Genomic DNA, 18,435 nt, shown 5'->3' with positions numbered 1-18,435 from the left:
ACCATTTTGCTGGCATTTCTTCCTTTTGTTTCTTTCAGTAGTGCTGGATCGAATTCCGTTGAAACTAACTTCTTACAATGACAGCTGGTAACAAAAAGACATTATAGTAACACCGCGTTGGCCTTTATGGCTGCAATGAGATGTATATTCGGGCCCCTTCTTTTAAAGTGGATTCATTTTATGCAAATTGAAAAATATTTGTGGCTGAAAGGCTTCATTTGAACAAAGTGACAAGTTATTTTCTTTTTTATCATAAAGATACAGGTACATGAAACGAATACAAAAAGTTTATGGCCCAAATCCATCGTATTTGGACACCAACACTCTCTTTCCATAACGTAGTTAGCATTTTAAAATCCAAGGTTCAACATGAAATGAAATTTTGGAGGCACTTAGCTTTCATCTTGGGAAAATTCATCCATTGATCAGGGCTCATTTGTGTTTTTTTTTTAAATTCTCGAAGCTCAGTGAATAGAAAACAGCTAAAAATTTGCATACATTATAGACGTAACCATCTGCATTGGTTTCTTTTTTTGGGATTATCCTGGAATATTCATCCTCATGTTTTTGCTTTTACTCCTTCGCTGCGGTCTAGTGGTGCTTAACTTTCAGCCATATCCCTTGCTCCGAAGTCAGCACGAAAGCTTGTTTCTTGAACCTAAGCGGAACATCAGTCTTCTCTCGGCATAATTCGAACTGGAATTTTGATATCATTGATGCCAATCCCAGCTTGGCTTGCATCAGAGCAAACCTTTCTCCTATATGCGGAAAGAAGAAAAAATATTTTAAATAGATATAACTTACATCTTTTATTTGACTGAAGTACACGATGATTTTTCAGTAATATTATCCATGAGAGTCTTTGAGAAGAACATGGACAGCGGAAATAGACACAGTGAATGACTAAAAGCTGCAATAATTTGACATCTCGTTCAGCTATTATAATATATTACTCTATATATAAACCCCATTAAGACACCATTGGGGAAAATCGATTTCACATTGTTCAAGTATACAATAGCAGAAGTGTAATTTCGGAATGAGTTTTTCAATCCATTGCTCTTATCAATGGACTAGTGCTGCAAGCTTGAGTAATTTTGTAATTTTAGTAATCAATGCTTGTTTAGTTCGAATCAAACAGAGGATTAGTGAATAAAACTGATAAAATTTAAGTCAATTGATAACTGATCGATGGATGGGTGGTAAAAGTGCAAAATTCAGCAGAAAAATGCCGTGATTGTTTCAAAAAATAACGTCCGAGAGAGACATTTTTTTATCATCTTTAACATCACTTATATGTTTAGCACATATTTAGTCCTTTGAACTCTTTAACTTCGGGAGTCATATAAAGCTTATGAAAACATGAAATCCGAATTACAAACATTAGGAGACGTTTGCACTAAAGTATCGATCAATAAGAACGAAAAAGGATTAGAATTGAAATAGAAGCAGAGATGTTGATGGTTTCTGGCGATACTTTATGGAATTTACTCATTTTCGACGCCAGCCCCAAAATTGGTCCTTTGTGCACAGAGATAGTTAGATGTGTTTTAATCGAGATTAATGAAAAAAAACTGTGCACACAGGCAGTGGCGCAGCGAGGGGGGGTTTTGGGGGATAAAACCCCCCCCCCAGAGCTCAGAGAATTTTTTAAGTTTAATCCATTTTACTTATTTGGATCAGTATTATTTATAAAATAGTGCTAGGATTTATCAATAATATCCCTCAGAAAGCCGTAAAACTCGCCATTTTGAACCATTATTCTTAATTTTTTTTCTGGAGGAGGGCCCCCTCAACTCCTGCCTACCCTGGTGGGTATGCAATACCCCCACACCCGTGAGCATAAGCATAGAGTAAGTATATACTTACTCTATGGTATTAGTTGCGCCTAAACCCCCCCCCCCCCCTAGCCTTAATTCCTAGCTGCTCCCCTGCACACATGGTTATGTTCTTTGATCGGGGTACGCGTTCTCGTTCGCGGCAGCCAATACGGAAATATACGCTTTAAATCAACGTTAGTTGGTTTTAAAAAGCGAATTATCCCATAAATGTAACCATGAACACACGGTCGCATTTAACTAAAGGAAAACTCTCATTCCTCTGTAAACGATTTACTGCACTCACCGATGCATAGACGAGGTCCATCTCCAAATGGCAGGTACGAAAATTGCTGTATGTTTTCCTTGTTCTCGGGAAGAAATCTGTTAGGGTCGAATACAGTGGGGTTCGGGAAGAACCTCTCGTCCATCTGCATGGCGTACGTAGGAACAAACAACTGCGTGCCCTCTTCGATGACAAGGGTAGTTCCAGGTATTATGTACGGCTGTTCGGATTTTCGACTTAGAATGCCAGCCGGTGGATACAACCTCAACGTCTCTGTTTTGTGGAGAAAACACAGATTTAAACATACTTCCGATTTAATTAAAAATATTATACAATTATATATCATGAATACTTGCCGCAGGTATTATTAAATTTGGTATTTTTTGATACAGAGCATAAAAAATTCGTTTCATGTTGCAACATTGGCGAATCCTTCGAAATATTTTTTTCTTATCTATAGAGCGCAAACCAACGGTATCGAAAGGGTAAGATGCTATTTTTTTATTTTTCATGTTACAGCGTTGGTAATTTGAAATCTTATTTTAGTGAGAGGATAAACCAGGAGCGCCGAAAGGGCTCTGCGTTTATTTTTATTACATAAAATCTGAAAAGATATCTTACCTTTAATACTTGATTTATTAATTTAGTATTATCGTAAATGTTCTCATGCTGTTGAACGCAAAATCACAACTTACATATCCCAATTATCAATGGATTAGTATTCCGTCCCGCGTATTTTTCATTGACATTTTCCTTTTGGGCATGGATTACTTGTGGAGGAAACGAAATACTATAGCTCTCAGTGTGCTATAACTTAAATACCTGTACTTTTCAGGGTATTGGAATAATAATATACATAATTATAAAATATGGAGTTGATTATACTTTATCTCAAAGGTGGTAATTTCCTTGGATCTCTACTTTCCATGGTGACGTGATAAAAACGGCAAATCAAGGAATAACTTAGTATAATATATAACTTAATATAGAGATAACTTAGTACATGGAAAAAGAGATAAAAGGTGACTGAAAATTGTAAAGATATTCAACTATAAGCAGTATAAGGAAATATGCAACTAAAATTAAGGTGAATTTCAAACTTTATACCGGTGCATCTAAGTATTATGTGTCAGAATTCACGATTTTTGATAAAAGAGAGAATATTTTCTTCGCACCAGTAAAATTTACTGTTGCATTCCAGGAGTGGATTAAGTCAGATGAAAGCTTAAAATATTGAACGGACTAGCTAAGTTTTAGCTCTACAGAATATATGATATATTTGTAATAAAAAAATGATAGCTCTGTAAAATAAACTCAAGCTTTTTTTAGTAAAATTATTGTTGTCGATGCCCCCATTTCTTTCCTATTTAGGCATTGTCTGTTCATAAATTCCCCTCCGTAAACGATTAATATTTTTACTTGGTAGAGAATAACCCTAATTTATAGAGAACAGAAGTAATGACATTTCTTTTGCCTACTTTCAACCAATCCACGGTATAGCCAGGACGGCATGGATAAGCCAGAACGAAAATTCGTCCGTCCTGCGAATTCAACGCTGCGATTTAGATGAAGTGCAGTTAGAATCTTGAGTGGAGTTCAAAATTCAGTTAGAATCTATAGCAGGAGCCATGCTCCCGTAGGTGCATTTCTCAGTCTATTTTATCTACATCTATTAGAGCCGTCTATTAGATCTGCAGGACCATGAACTAACCTTTGACGACGCGATCGAGGAGATGCATCCTCTGTATCGCTGCGTATGAGAACTCTTTCCCCTCCTCTTCTGAGAGCACCCGGTCGATCTCCTCCCTCAGCTTCCGCTGTATGCTCCGTCCATGCTCGGTCGCCGAGAGCGCGAACAGCGCGAAACTCATGAGGGACGACGTCGTCTCGAAGCCGGCCGAGAAAAAGAGCATCACCTGAGCGGTGAGGTCTTCATTATCGATGCTCGCCCAGGAAGGCTCCTCTGGAAACAATGAAATGCACTGCGCATAAACGCGTGTTCAAGGAAAGTTCTCTGGGGCATTGTTCCGTAACAACACAGGAAAGGACATATCAATCTCAAGTGGTCATCAACCTCTTATTAATTTAATATTTTAGCCCGACATGACGAGAAAAATTTTGTTGCATATAATGAAATTTGTTTGAAGAAAAATATGATACTTTTTATTTTTAAATTTGATAAATAGCATTTAGGTTATAAAATATAATGCAACGGCTTTAATGTTCAATTATAAGCATTAGATGATTAATTTGTACATGATAAAGGTTGTATATACGGATAAAACATTTAAATAAGGACTAAAGCTACATATATTTGTCTATAAATAGTTGGACCACTACAATTTCTCCCCTAACATTTTAGTAATTAATCAGTGGTGTTTTATTAGGTAAGTGCTGTAATAAGTTTATCATCATAATGTAACTTAACTTTTCTGTAAAACATCTTCAAATTCCAAAAGCAACCAGAAAATTTCTCAATTTTGATTATATATTGGGTGAAATATTTAGAAAGAATTTTATTTATCATAATTTATCTCGAAAATGAATATCATCCCTTACTATTCAACAAGATCTTTTGAAATTCCATAGTCACTTCTCGACTTACCTTTTAATTTATTGTGTTCCAAAGTCGCGCTCTCGCGTTGCTCGTCTTCGTCGTCGAGCTCATCCTTGAAGTAGAGGCCTCGCTTCTTCAGCATGACCAAGTGGTGGATGAAGTCGCCGAAGGCTTTCGCACTACCTCCTTCCCTCTCGCTCTGTTCGATGGCTTTCTCCCTCTGCGAGACCATGTCTTTGACGAAATTACTGAAGAACGATGACGTCTCGTCGTCCGTGAATTTCATTCCGGTCCACTTCAGCAACCTCGGCGATGTGAGAAAAATCTGTTTCGGAGAAAATTTTGGGCATTGTGCGCATGAGAAATCTTTACTCGACTCCAATGTCCTTGGCTTCAGTCTGGAGCAGGGACTTGGATAAGATTCTGGAGCAATCTATGTAAAAGTGCACTTCTTGATTCAAATGAACTTTTTTTGTTGAGTACCTCGATATTTACACGGAATTCTAGACATGCAAGATATAATGCCAATATATATCCTTGTTTTTTTAGTCAATTTTGTCAATGTCCTTGGCTTAATCTGGAGCAGGGACTTAGATAAGTCTGGAGCAACCTATGTAAAAGTGCTCTTACTGATTCAAATGAACTTTTTTTGGTAAGAACTTCGATATTTACAAGGATGCAGGTGATAACGCCAATATATATCCTTGTTTTTTTGTCAATCATGAGTCTCAAAAAGCTTCACTCAATCACTATTCAACCCAAACTGAAGCGCGCAATTCTTAAAAATTTCCTGATGTAGAGTATTTGGTTTTTATAGAGTGATTCTGCTTTTCGAAAAGAAGTTGGGTCCGACATACATAGTGAGTTTTCAGGATATGGTTTTTCTCATAATATTCTTTTCAGATTAAATAAAAGAACACACTCAATTCGATTCTATTTAATTTTTTAGATCAGCAACTCGTGTTTTCACTACATGGTAGTCTTTACAGATATTTGAATGAGTTGTGAGGACTATCCAGCAGCTAAAATATCGGTGGGTGTTCTAAAAATATTGATAGTGTCGTATTAAGTCTTCATTTCACTCAGAGGCAATTAACGGTATTCCTGAGAGTATAGTGAAAGCAAAAGTTGATCTCGGAGTGAATTTATTCCTCAACAAATCGTCTTTGGAGAAGTAAAGAACTTAGAGGTAGTTATGATTATGCTAAAAAACTTTCTTTTAAGGCTTTGGTCACGTTCATAATCTTTTTCAGACATCACAGCTATTAAAAAATCTCACCGATGACTCAACGACATTGGTGAATTGATAGTGAAATGTTCAAATCGAGAATTCTCTTAAATCTGTGGGTTACCCCGTCCATGTGATAATGATCACCGGATAAGATAATCATATCATGCAACTTCGAAACATATTTAAAAAATGCGTAAAACACTTAGCAGAGGCACTTAAAAATAATCGTTACGTCGATGAAGTAATCCATAATCTGCAAACCCATCTGCATAGTTTCTGTCGTAACAAAAATTACAATTGGTGTCACGGTGCTCTACTTACCCCGAGCAAAATTCTCCTCCTCAGAGTCGGCTCGAAGACAAGCTTTCCCATACGTCGAAACTCAGATGTCTCCGGGTTTTGAAGGGCATCGCAGTGTATCCCAAATGCGCATGTTGCTATTACGTCAGTTGAGTAGCAAGCCATGTACTCCTATATTGAGAAATAATTAGTATTAATATTAGATTCGATGTGAGATTCCGTTTCCAAATTATCCTACTTTTTTCTCAAATTGTAAGAAATACTTTTACATTCATGAACAATGCACAAATTCTGTGTTCGACAAGATGTGTGCGAAATTATCTTCCAGAGAAAGGATGGAGGCTATTGATTTTGATTCCTTTTAATTGTTTGAAAATGTAATTTTTATGTTAACTTTCATATTTATTCCATTTTTATATGTATCCGATATATAATTGATATTTTGGAAGTCGTAATGTCCGGAAGTTTGCGATGATTGTGAGATATTTGTATTTTAAGATGAGACAGGCAAAGGAAAGAATTTTCTCCGGAAATAAGAGATGGAACATACTTTCAAAATACATTTAAAACCAAAATAACGTTAAATGACGAGAAAGTGAAACATTGTAGAAACTTATATACCTTCTAGACCTGCAACAGTAATTGAAATGGTTAATGCTAATGGAGAACTTATTGAAACATTTTTCCTTTGAAACCGTCAGTCAGCTACCTTATTGCAATTCCCAAGGTGTCACTTTTTCGAAAGACTAAATATTTTCGCATTGAATATAATATAGAAGATGACAAATATCAAAACTTGGGTCGTCTGTCATTCAAGGAGATGTGGATTGTATCCTTTATTAGTTTGCTATGATTTTTGTTTTAGACCGGAGGATTCCTATTGGACGTTTGTGAGAGCTTCAGTGACATTATTTGACCTAATATAAGGTGGCCAATTAATGAAATTTGATTCTTAAGCAATTCCTTTTTTGCTTTTAAAACTGTTTCGCTTAATCATGTTGGGGAATTACAAATCAAGTCTATGCATTAATTTCTATGATAATGTTATAACTCTCAATTGGTTTATCGGGGTGGTCCTCGCATTATTTAATTTCAGTCTCACCGAGGGTGGTCCAAAGAATTACGCGAATTGGTAAGTATTGACCGGAATAGATTTGCCGTGACACAGAACAGACCATTAACTTTTGTAATAACTTAAATAATGATAATGAAAAGATAATAAAATTCTATAAAGACGTTGAAAATTAGATGAGAGATGTTTTTGGCCGCAAGTATGTTATGTCGTCCTGAAGGACTCTATCTTTGCGCTTTTTGTCAAGGTAGTGATCCACTTTATGTGTCTCAGGGCATGGGCGTACCCAGTGAGGGACAGAAGGGGGCAGCTGCTCCCCCCTAGAAGCAAAAAACGCAAATTTCTTTGAGGAAAATAATATTTTTTCAAGCAAATAATTTAAAAAACTAATAAAGAGCTGTAACAGTTTCCTTAAAACGTTGATTTCATTCACCTTTTCCAAGCTTAAATCTTACCTACAACTTGAACAACCATGGCTTGTCCCCCCTAGTTTTGATCCTGGGTACGCCCTTGTCTCAGGGCCTCATAGTTCCCTAGTAATGAAGCATGAGATTCGTCTCGTCCGAGGCGGCTTCGACGCGCACATGGCGAAAATGCTGTTCAACACTCCTATTTCAACTCATTTCATGGGGGCGGAGTGATCTTCGCTTACCTTCGCTTCGACCGTCGCTTCTCCACCTCCGCTCTTGGCGATGTTCCTCGCCAAGCTCTCGCTGAGCTCCTCGGCGCACTTGAACATGAGGGGGAACATTGACTTCATGCGGCCCGACGTGAACGTGGGGCTGAGCCGGGCTCTCATTTCCTTCCACCGCTGTCCCCTGAGGTTGAAGAGTCCCTTGGCGTTCAGCGGGTCCACCTCTTCGTCCAACCCGAAAGCCCTGTTCACGAACACGTGGAAGTCCTTCACGAGAACATGCCTGAAAGGAAAATGCTGAAGTTGAAGCTAAGTTGTGCCAAACACATTGAAACCCGTAATCAAGGGCGAACCCAGGATCAAAACTAGGGGGGGGGGCAAGTCATGGTTCTTCAAGTTATAGATAAGATTTAAGCATGGAAAAGGTGAATGAAACCAATATTTTAAGGAAACTGTAACAGCCCTTTATTAGTTTTTAAAGTTATTTGCTTGAGATAATAGTATTTTACTTAAAGACATTTGCGATTTTTGCTTCTTGGGGGGGAGCGGGGGGCAGCTACCCCTCCTTTCCCTCGCTGGGTACGCCCACGCCTGTAATGCCTGTTTTCTTCCCAGCGAGCAGCAGCAGTAAAGATTTCGCCAGTCTCACCCCGGTTTAGTTCATCCATATCTCCATCCGACGTTTTGACATGGAACTCGCCCAACGTCCCCACTAAATTATGTCACTGCACGGCAATAATATTTGACATCCGCAGTAAATCCAATTGTCATTCGCGTGATAGGAATGTTGCTTTATTTGACATTTCTTTTTGAAATTAATTGAGAGGCTAAAAGACCATACATTTTGTCTGCCAAAATTCAATTTTTTAGCGACCCTACCAACACTAACACAAAAAGTTTTGGAGATCTGCCCAAAATTAAAAATGATACCAATACTGCAACAAAACTTTGGAAAATGTTGCCCAAAATAAAAAGTAGCGCTAATGTTTTCACAGATCTGTCCTTCTCTAAGAATATACGGGGAATTGAGAGTACCACAGCGCTAATATTAAGCCACGCCAAGGGGTATTTTGGTGGTCATCAAAGGGAGGCCATTTGAGACTAAGAACCCCTAATATACATTCATATTTCCAAAAAATTCTGTGAAAGACCAGATGACATAAGGTAAGTTAGCGTATAATCATTATTATGAAAACTTGTGTTGCTTTTCAATGTATATTTATAGAAGTTTACGCGGATACGCGAATGAAATGGTTTTTGCGCCAATAGAATTAGTTAACTTTTGATATTAAAAAGGAACATTCGACTTTAATTAGTCTTCTTCCTAACTCCTAAAATAAATTTTGTTTAGATGGCTGTCAGCGGCGCTTTCCCCAGAATTAGAGAGCTGTTTTAAGGCTTCAAATTTTCGTAAAAAATTATATACCCAATATTCATGCGTCATTAGTATTAAAATACATCTTACTTGATAATCTCGGGATCTTTCAGCATTATCGAAGGTGTGCTTCCATGGAAGTATCCCACAAATGGTTTGTCTCCAATGTGGTCGTACAAGTGTTGAAACATGTCGGTGAAACTGCTGTTCCCGAGAAGCAAACTTGTCGTGTGGCCGAAGAAAGGCATGGGCCACAGGGGGAGCTCTGGAAAACCTCGTCGCTTCCAGTAATCAAAGTAAATCTTGTAGTAGATGGCAGCCACAGTCACCGCTGCTACGGCTAATGAGATGACCACCGGCCATTCAATTGAGAGGAGGGATTTCAGTTCCATATTTTATGCTGATACACCTAGAAAAAAGCATATATTTTAGTAAATACATTTTCATAAATGTAAACGGATTATTGATAACAAATAAAATGGCGATAGTAACCGCGGTAAATTCTTTTACTCTATTTTTAAATCAGTTTCCTGCTGCTGTAATACGTCAAAACGCGTTATTTCCCTATTATTCCTCTCATTCGCCGCTAGGGGACCGACCCTATGGTAAATGTTACGAAAGGTATGGACATAAGTTTGTGAATTGCATTACATTAGGCTGTTTACGATCACGTCCATCCCCAGGGAAGGTTGTTCCATTGCTTCTACTTCAAGTTGAAAAAAGTTCCCAAGTTGCTCGTGTTTGCATACTTGCAGGTATGCATTGACTGATTCCCATGCGCGATCCACTTTTATAACGAAGTTTTCGCAGGGCTTCGACTAAGAGATACGATTATCTAGCATAGCTAATTTCATAAAATTTATCTAGATCCATTGGAAATTCCACAGAGATATTCCTGCTCTCAAGCTCTTATGTGTTTTCCTCAGTTTGGGATTGACCGAAAGTGAGAGTTTCACTCCGTAGATCCGCTGTTTTTGAAACAAGAAAGTCACGACTCGCGCGAGTATTTGGAGAACGTAACTCCACTGCCACGCCTTCTGTTTCGTCGTTGCTTACGATTAGTGTGTTATGGAGCGTTGACTGTTTTCATGAGTTCAGATGAGAGGCGGTTTGATTCTTGGCGAAAAGTAAACAACGGTATGCGGCGACCTGAGGTTAGAACAGGGTATTAGTTAGAGTTAAAGGAATAATACAATGCAGTTTCGTTTTGAGGAATCTACTCAGTTTGTGCTAATAATTCGCTCTTTGCATTGCTTTTAGCTCGTATAGAAAAAAACTCGGTCTCGTAAATGATACACGATGCATTTAATAAAGTTATCATTAGAATAGCTCATGCAAGAGGCACGGGATAAGCCACGACCACCGAAAGGATTAGCGTCAATACCTTTTCTTTGGTACTGATTTGAAGAGCAAAGGGAAGACAAATTTTTCATTTGATTCGATTTTCTAAGTTCTATCATCTTGAGATGCAAATATATAGCTAAAACCGCGAACCGCCTTTATCTCCCCTGAGTGAATGTCTGCAATCAGTCTGAGAGGCGGCGGCAGTGAAATGCTTGGCGCATTGCCAGGAATGAGTACGTGCTACTCAGACCACTTGAAAGCCGATTCGAAGATGCCATCAGCACTTGCCGGCAGTGAAATTCTTGTCGGCCTATTGAGTGGCGGAAATTTTGACTCGGGAAACCGCAAATAACAGAAGGATCGTACCTCGCCGATGATAAGATTCCTCCCGGAAGAGCCGGCGATTCCAGTTTGTCACGGACGGCCTTGGCGGGGCCACAGACACACGAGGTGAAGTGTGGCCGGCGTCTCCCTCAGCAAGCCGACGCCGCTGGATGTCTTGGCTGGTTGTGTTGCACCACCACCGCGCTCGGGAGCGCCACTGATACTGCTGGCGGCTTGGTCTGCTGGGGAGTGGAATATAATTGCGATTGGCGAAAGGGGGCGAGGCGGGGAGGGGAAGGAGTGAGAGGCGGTAAGGGTGTCTACGTGCGATTTCTGCCTCAATAATACGCAAATATTGTCATTTATAGGGATCGCGATCGTGTTGTAGTGATTGATAACGCTCCCATGGTGACATATTGCGTGAGATTATCGCGCACCGACTCAGTTGATAGCAATGGGCCATTTTAGGTGGATTCACCTGAATGAGGTCGTTAACTTTTGTACGGAAAGGCCGAGAAAAACTTGCCAAATACCTAAATATGGACATATCAAGAAGTTTCCTCAATGTTTGGTTATCATCGGTAGCTGATGCTATTCATTTGTGTAGCGAGAATATATTCACATGAAAAAAGGAGGGTCTCATTATGCATCCTCGCCATTCACTACAATTGCTCTATAAGTGATTACCAAAAATGGTTGAAATCGGTTGATTTTGGAGGCATTTTATATTTCTTACCCATGGTATTCATGGTTTTACAGAGGTGAGTTGGTGGAAAAATCATTTATTTATTTGGTATTGTATTAAAATTACGCCGAGTTCCTCGCTGAACATTAAGTTGTCAAAAGTAGACACGTTAGCAATACCTTCTAACATGTTTTTTGTGTTGCCATTCATGAAAATCTTTGAAGTAATTTTCTGATTTCTTGAGGAGATCGGATAACTACGTTCCGAAGGTTTGAGCCAGAGAGAATACATGTTAACTACTTGAGTGTGGTGAAATCTCCGCCAATATTGCACGACGCTTCACGCATGGCTCCTGAAAAAGTTTTACGTCGTATCTAAATGCATCCAATAAATGAATCTAAATGCATCCTGGATGCATTTAGATTCATTTAGATACGACTCATTTTATCAGTATTTGAATGCATGGGGATAGCAGCAAGGGCGTACCCAGGATCATAACTAGGCGGGGAGGGGGGCAAGCCATGGGATTTATGAGATTATCTCCTTGAAAAAATACTTTTATTTTAGTTACATACTTTAAACTTATATATATCATTTTTCGTGGGTTTAAATAAAATTTGTCGAATACTTTCGTTTCAATACAGTACGGATTTTGCTTAAAGACTTGCGATTTTTGCTTCTGGGGGGGGGGGGGAAGCTGCCCCCCCCCTTCCCTCGCTGGGTACGCCCATGGATAGTAGATATTGAGGATGCAATATTGAAATCAAAATCGTACATTTTCAGCCTATTTTGTAGTGTCAATTGCTTATAATTTGAAAATTTTTGAAGCGCATAATTTTTTTCCTCGTGCGGAGAGCGCAGTGACAAATTTAGGAAAGGAAAGCGGTTGGAATAGATGAAATTTTGGAATTGAAGATTTCAAACCTGCCGCTGGAGAAAGTGGTGTTTTTGGAAGAAGATTAAATTAGATCAAGCGCTGCGAAGAATATGAACCGATTACCTACCGTAAAACGCGCGTAAGCTGTTATTATGATGGAAAAACACCACATCTTCGCTTCTTAAAGTGAGGTTTTTTTGAATGAGTCCACTAGTTGGTGATGGCAGTATCATAATCCAAGCGGGCATTGGTACGTATGAATGAACTAGTGAGCATTTGGTATTTTTGTAGCGCTTAGAATCGTATTTCATTAATCGTGAATAATTTACAAAAGTGAATAAAGTTGCTCACTACCCCATTAGATCATGGAATACGGTCAGGTCTTCCATAATTTTTTTCAGAAGGTGTTTAAGGAAGAAATGAGTTATTTTATGGAATGAACAGAAATAGGGTAGTTTCCTTCATCAAAGATAACGAAATATTTTGATTGCGATTAGTTACCCACCATTAGTGTATTCATAATATACATATTCTTTGGTTTTAGAAATCCTAGTTTAAACGAATGGCAACGTTCAATTTTAACCACATTTGAAAAAGGCCAGATTGGCGCCCATGCGATTCCACTCCACGTGACGTCACAGGGACCTAGTTTCTACACGAGAGGATAGGAGTTTTACATCATCTGAGATTACCAATGCATGCATGAGTCACAGAGCTCAGGGAAACATCTCTTAATAATCACTTATTAAAATTGACTGAGGTCGGAAAGTTTCCTTCGTTTGATCAGGTAGTAATAATCCATATTTAAGCCAAGCGCTACCTGCTAGCAGGGTACTCTGCTACCTGCTAGCAGCCTGCGTCGTATCAGCGCTTAAGCCTCGCCTCAAGGTCACCTCACAGGGCGGCAGCGGGAATCAGAAACACGTCACACGGACATCTCCCATCATTCCTACTTAGCCGTCGCGTTTTCGCTCGCTTGAAAATTTTCACTTTTCGTTTAATCGCGAAAAATAGATATCGTCATTCGAAAATCTAAAAGCGTGAAATGCGTACTCCAGGAGTAATAATCTTTCGATTTAGGCAATAAAAAAATAATAGGAAACCACCTTATTATTGGTGGCTATTTACCTTTATTATGTAGAATCGAAGTGTATCCAATATATGCAAATGAAAAAAACATAAACGAATAAATAAGTTAACGGCGTGTTGACGACAGATTCGAACTTCTGATACGGACAAAGGGGTGTGATTGATAAAATACAAAATTAAAATAAATTTTTATAGAAACAACGTTTTTATCGTGAACTTTTATAAAGAATGGAAAGCATTTTCAGCGTGGAACTATTCATATGTGTACCCCACTCGAAGAATTTGACTTCAAAAAAATTACATTGTACATTTCCTACCTAATCTGTCTCCTCTTATTGTTTCAGCTTCTTCTTCATCTTCTGCTGGTAATTTTTTTCGATCAATTTTTCGATGAACTTTGATGTAAAAAAATTGTTTTTACGAGTATCATTCCCGTTCCTTTAAATGATCGCAGCGCCGCCATTGGATTTCGGTGGCCATTTTTTGAGCTTATCTCCATACTTAATTTTAAATTCTCAATAAAAATCAAGATATAGTTAAAATCATAATAAAAGAATGTTACAATCTTATATTGTCATCTGGTTTTGAGTTATCCTGAAAATTTCAGCTTGATAGCTAATCGGGAAGTGGGTTGAAATTCAGTAGCAAGATTTGACTCGGACAAGATGACAAAAAAACAAAGCGGGTTTATAAAAACGTTATAGGAAGTGGTGACGAGGTAGAGGGTGTTGAAGTATAACTGGAGAGAAAGAATTTAAGATTGAGAGTAGGTATGAAAAATAATAGACTTTGGGGATGAGATGAGCGGAATAAACTAGAAATATATCGACGTTATACGAAGGAAGGAATGTCTTCAATAATGAGTGCACTGACGGAATTTTTTCTCCTGAGCATTTGGAGTGCATATTTTTCAGTAGTTCTTTTGGTGAACATTCTTGGAATTGTGAGTTCAAGCTGTGTGTGGAGTAACCCTCACGTCTGTTGCAACTTATCACCAGATTCGTCATTCCTTCAATGGGTTTTTTTCTGTTGTTTTTTTATGGAGCTTCATATCGAGATGAATTTGAGTGAAACGTACGCAATGGGTCTATCAATGGGAAATAAAGTTCCTGGTAATACTTCTGATTCACGCATTGTTTTGTTTTCAACTTGAGATAATATTCTGCAATCTCATTGTTTTTGGAGCTAAAGAATCTCTTGTCTTATCGCGAAGCAAATTGTTTTTTTGCCAATAAATCTTGAAATTGAGTCAGATACCCGACTCTTGTCTTATTATTCTTCACATTTAAGTATAAGAGCTAAGGAAAATCATATGTGCTGAATAACGCTGTGGCCAAATCTCGATATCTTTTGTCGATTTCAAATTTTCCCTTCAATCACAATTTTACCGACTGCGGAAGTAAGAAAATGGCTAAAGAATCTCTTTTTTATCTCGTAGCGGTTTGTTTTTTGCAGTAAATGTCGAGATTGAGTCCGATAGCCGAGTATTTTCTCATTGCTCTTCATATTTAAGTAAAAATAAACTGAGGAAATTAACACATTCTGAATAATTCTGTAGCCAAATCCTGATATCTTTTGTCGATTTCAAATTTTCCCATCAATCATAATTTTTCTGACTGCGGAAGTAAGAAAATGGCTACCACACAATGAGTAATACCACTTAGTCACTCACATGGTCATTTATATCTTAAATGGTATTTAGTCTCACCAAATGTATCCCTCCAACTTTTTCTAACTTCTGCATCCGCCTCGCTGACTCCCATTTTCCCCATACCTATCAGCACCTCATCCTTCCATCTTTTTCTCGGTCTTCCCGGAGATCGTCTTCCATCAGGGTTTTCTGCCCAGACTTGTTTTAATAGGGCCGCACTATATGCCCTGCCCATCGCAATCTGCGGCTCTTAGCTTCAGCTATTACGTCTGGCGAGTCGAAAAGGTCCCTGATTTCCCGTTGTGCTTTCCTCTCCAGGTTCCATTCTCTCTTGATGGTCGAAAAACTTTCCTTAACTCTTTATTTTCAAAGACATTTAATATATTTTCCGTTCTTTTGTCGATAACCCATGATTCTGCTCCATATAGAAGGATAGGTCTCAATATGGTTTTATAAATTTTAAGTTTGGTTCTGATGGATAAAATTTTTGATGTTGGCAGTTTGTTCAGGGCATACATATTTCTATTGGCTGAATTTATTCTATTTTGTTTCTAATATCAATAATTTATCAGTATCACTATTGTTTGAGCAGATTATGGAACCAAGGTATTTAAATTCATTTACTCTTTCAAAATTGTGATCCTCTATTGTAATTTTGTGGAGTTATAAGGGTTTCGATCGAAGGACATAAATTTGGTCTTTTCGTCATTGATTTTCAGTCCAACTTCTTGGGTTAATTTTATCAGAATTTCTGTCATGCTTCTTAAGCCTTCCTTATTTTCCGCTAGCAAAGCTGAGTCATTTGCAAAGGCAAGCACTGATATTTTTTCCCTAATCTTATTCCCTAGTCCGTTTTCCTGATTTATTTTAGTGCCTTCTCCAATGCCAAATTGAAGAGCATAGGTGATAGGCAATCTCTTTGTCTCACTCCAGTATTTACTTCAAAGCTTGTGGAGTATTCATTTTCAATTTTTACCTTACATTTGCTATTTTTGGCACTGAGCCTTGCTAACTCAATTAATTTCCTAGGAATTCTAAAGATTTCCATTTTTTCCCACACTTTTCCCCGGTTTTAACTATCATAAGCTTGGCTAGAATCGAAAAATAAGCCAAAGAATTGCTTATTACATTCCCAGTATTTGGAAACGGCCTGTTTAAGCATAAATATCTGGTCAGTAGTGGATCTGCCTTTTATGAATCCTGCTTAATGTTCTTCCACAATCTCATTTGTATACACTTCTAATATATTTAGCATAAATTTAGAAAAGAATGGGCTAAACAGATAAGAAGTTATGAGTAATATCGTACGAAATATCCCCAAAAAATACAAAGGCAGCATAGAATGAAACAAGCGACTTTGTACACAGTCACGCGCATGGGTGCAAGTTAAATACACCAAAGGAAATATTCGCCATGAAAAAAAATACTTGACTTAGCCAGGATTCGAATCGGGGGATCCGCAAGTTATCGGAAGATTCGGGATCGAATCCCAGCTAAATCAAAAACTTTTCCATGGTGAACTTCTTTCTGTAGTGCATGTAAAACAAAGGGGTTTGGAACTTTTCCCTAGTCAATCATGAGATCTGTGCTTTCATAAAAATAAAACGGAAGAGGGGAGGAAGTAAAAATGGCCCTCTCGGGAGCCATTCAATGAACCTAATATCCTTATCGTAATTTATGTGCACACAATATTTGTATACACAATTTGAAGACCAAATTTGGATATTTGGGGTCAATAATTCGATTTAATATCAATTCTAGCTAATTTGGCTAACATTTATTGTTAACTGTCTTTCTAACATCAATTATTTGGGCAGTAAATGAATAGATGAATTAAATGAAGATTTTTCGGATGCTTTGCAGTAAATTTATCGAGTTTCCGTCCCGGTCTATGGAGTTACCAAACCAAGTTTAAAAAAACGTAATCTTAGCTAACTAAACTTTTTGGCCCGAATGGAAACCAGATAAATTCATTTACCACAATATTGATGCGAAAATTGATAAATAATTTGTCTTGGCGGATATTTAAAAGCATATTTATTCTCCGCTTGAAAAGGTCTTCAATGAAGCTAGAAAAAATTATTTCAAACTAGCTACGGAAAAAACTTAAAAAGGAACCTTTTCATTTGATAATTTTCTGAGTCAATGAGCTTGAGTTTCTCCGAAGCGGATCCTGCAAAAAATAATTCAAGGTATATTCTGCTCTTTTTTTTATTTGGCACCAGTTAAAGTGATTGTAATTGATACTCTTTAAGGGAATTAATCATTAATAAAATTGACGCATTTTATAAATATTGACGGTAGAAGCATGCTTAAATTTGCTCATTGCGCTTTGTACGGAGGTATGAAATATTTGCGTTATGATATACCCCTGAAATTTGCTATTTCTATTGTTATATATTGTTATTCAGCGATTGCAGGCATATTGACTCGCATGTCAACGTTCAATTCATAGCTTAAATCTCAAATAGAATTTATTTGATGTGTAGCATTCATATTCAGGCCTATTTTAACCCTCTCTAATCGTTATTTTTTCTTACAATCACCCTCATTTCTCTCCTTTGCCGTATTTGCGAGTTAGTTTACAAATATCGATGTGTCAGTCATCATAACCACACCATTCAAACATTCATACATCTTTTTTTCCGCTTTTCAGGTGGTAGTTTTATGCAAGATAATTATCATACAGGAGATTTTTATGACTTAAGGCCCAATGTTGTAATTTGACATATTATTTCCTTTTTCATCCTTTTTCGATCCTATTTCATTTATATTATATACGTTGAGTATACCTAATTTAAACGTAAACTCATATAAAATCCATGTTATAGTAAAACAGTCGCCCCCAAGTACTCGGAAATTCTGTGTGCTATTGTGCCTGTACTTGTTGTTATTTTCAAAATAATGACATGAGAGATATTCTAAGATCTGTTCTCTTGATTATATTATTTTTTCGAAATTAGCATATAATAGGAGAAAAAAGACCGCATTAGTTTTTTTCAGGAGCATTGAAGTGTACACTATACAGGTCAGGTTCTCTAAAGATAATACAGGAATGCTTGCTGGAAATCTTCTGCATTGCCAAAAATCACGGCAGATGGTTATTTGTCTACCTGTTATTGCCGCACGCAGATTGTGCTTACGGTTCAGAACACAATTTTTTTTAGCTCTGATCAGTATTTTTCGGATGCAT

The 18,435-nt window shown here is 37.7% G+C and overlaps 1 protein-coding gene across 1 annotated transcript; it reads right to left on the bottom strand.

Moving 5' to 3' along the window:
- Positions 1-452: 452 nt before the first annotated feature.
- Positions 453-11,253, bottom strand: LOC124160906 (cytochrome P450 6a2-like). The gene is made up of 8 exons (XM_046537026.1): positions 10,983-11,253; positions 9,363-9,681; positions 7,916-8,180; positions 6,213-6,362; positions 4,709-4,985; positions 3,815-4,066; positions 2,125-2,376; positions 453-758 (listed from the first exon to the last, which is right to left on the bottom strand). Exons 2-8 carry the CDS (start codon positions 9,662-9,664, stop codon positions 592-594), a joined length of 1,665 nt encoding a protein of 554 aa, XP_046392982.1. The 5' UTR covers positions 9,665-9,681; positions 10,983-11,253; the 3' UTR covers positions 453-591.
- Between the last annotated feature and the right edge of the window lie 7,182 nt (positions 11,254-18,435).

The sequence above is a fragment of the Ischnura elegans genome, chromosome 1 (assembly GCF_921293095.1).
Source record: "Ischnura elegans chromosome 1, ioIscEleg1.1, whole genome shotgun sequence".
NCBI classification, from domain to species: Eukaryota; Metazoa; Arthropoda; class Insecta; order Odonata; family Coenagrionidae; genus Ischnura; species Ischnura elegans.
The sequence above is the reverse complement of the archived record's forward strand: the minus strand, read 5'-3'. Positions and strand labels throughout refer to the sequence as shown.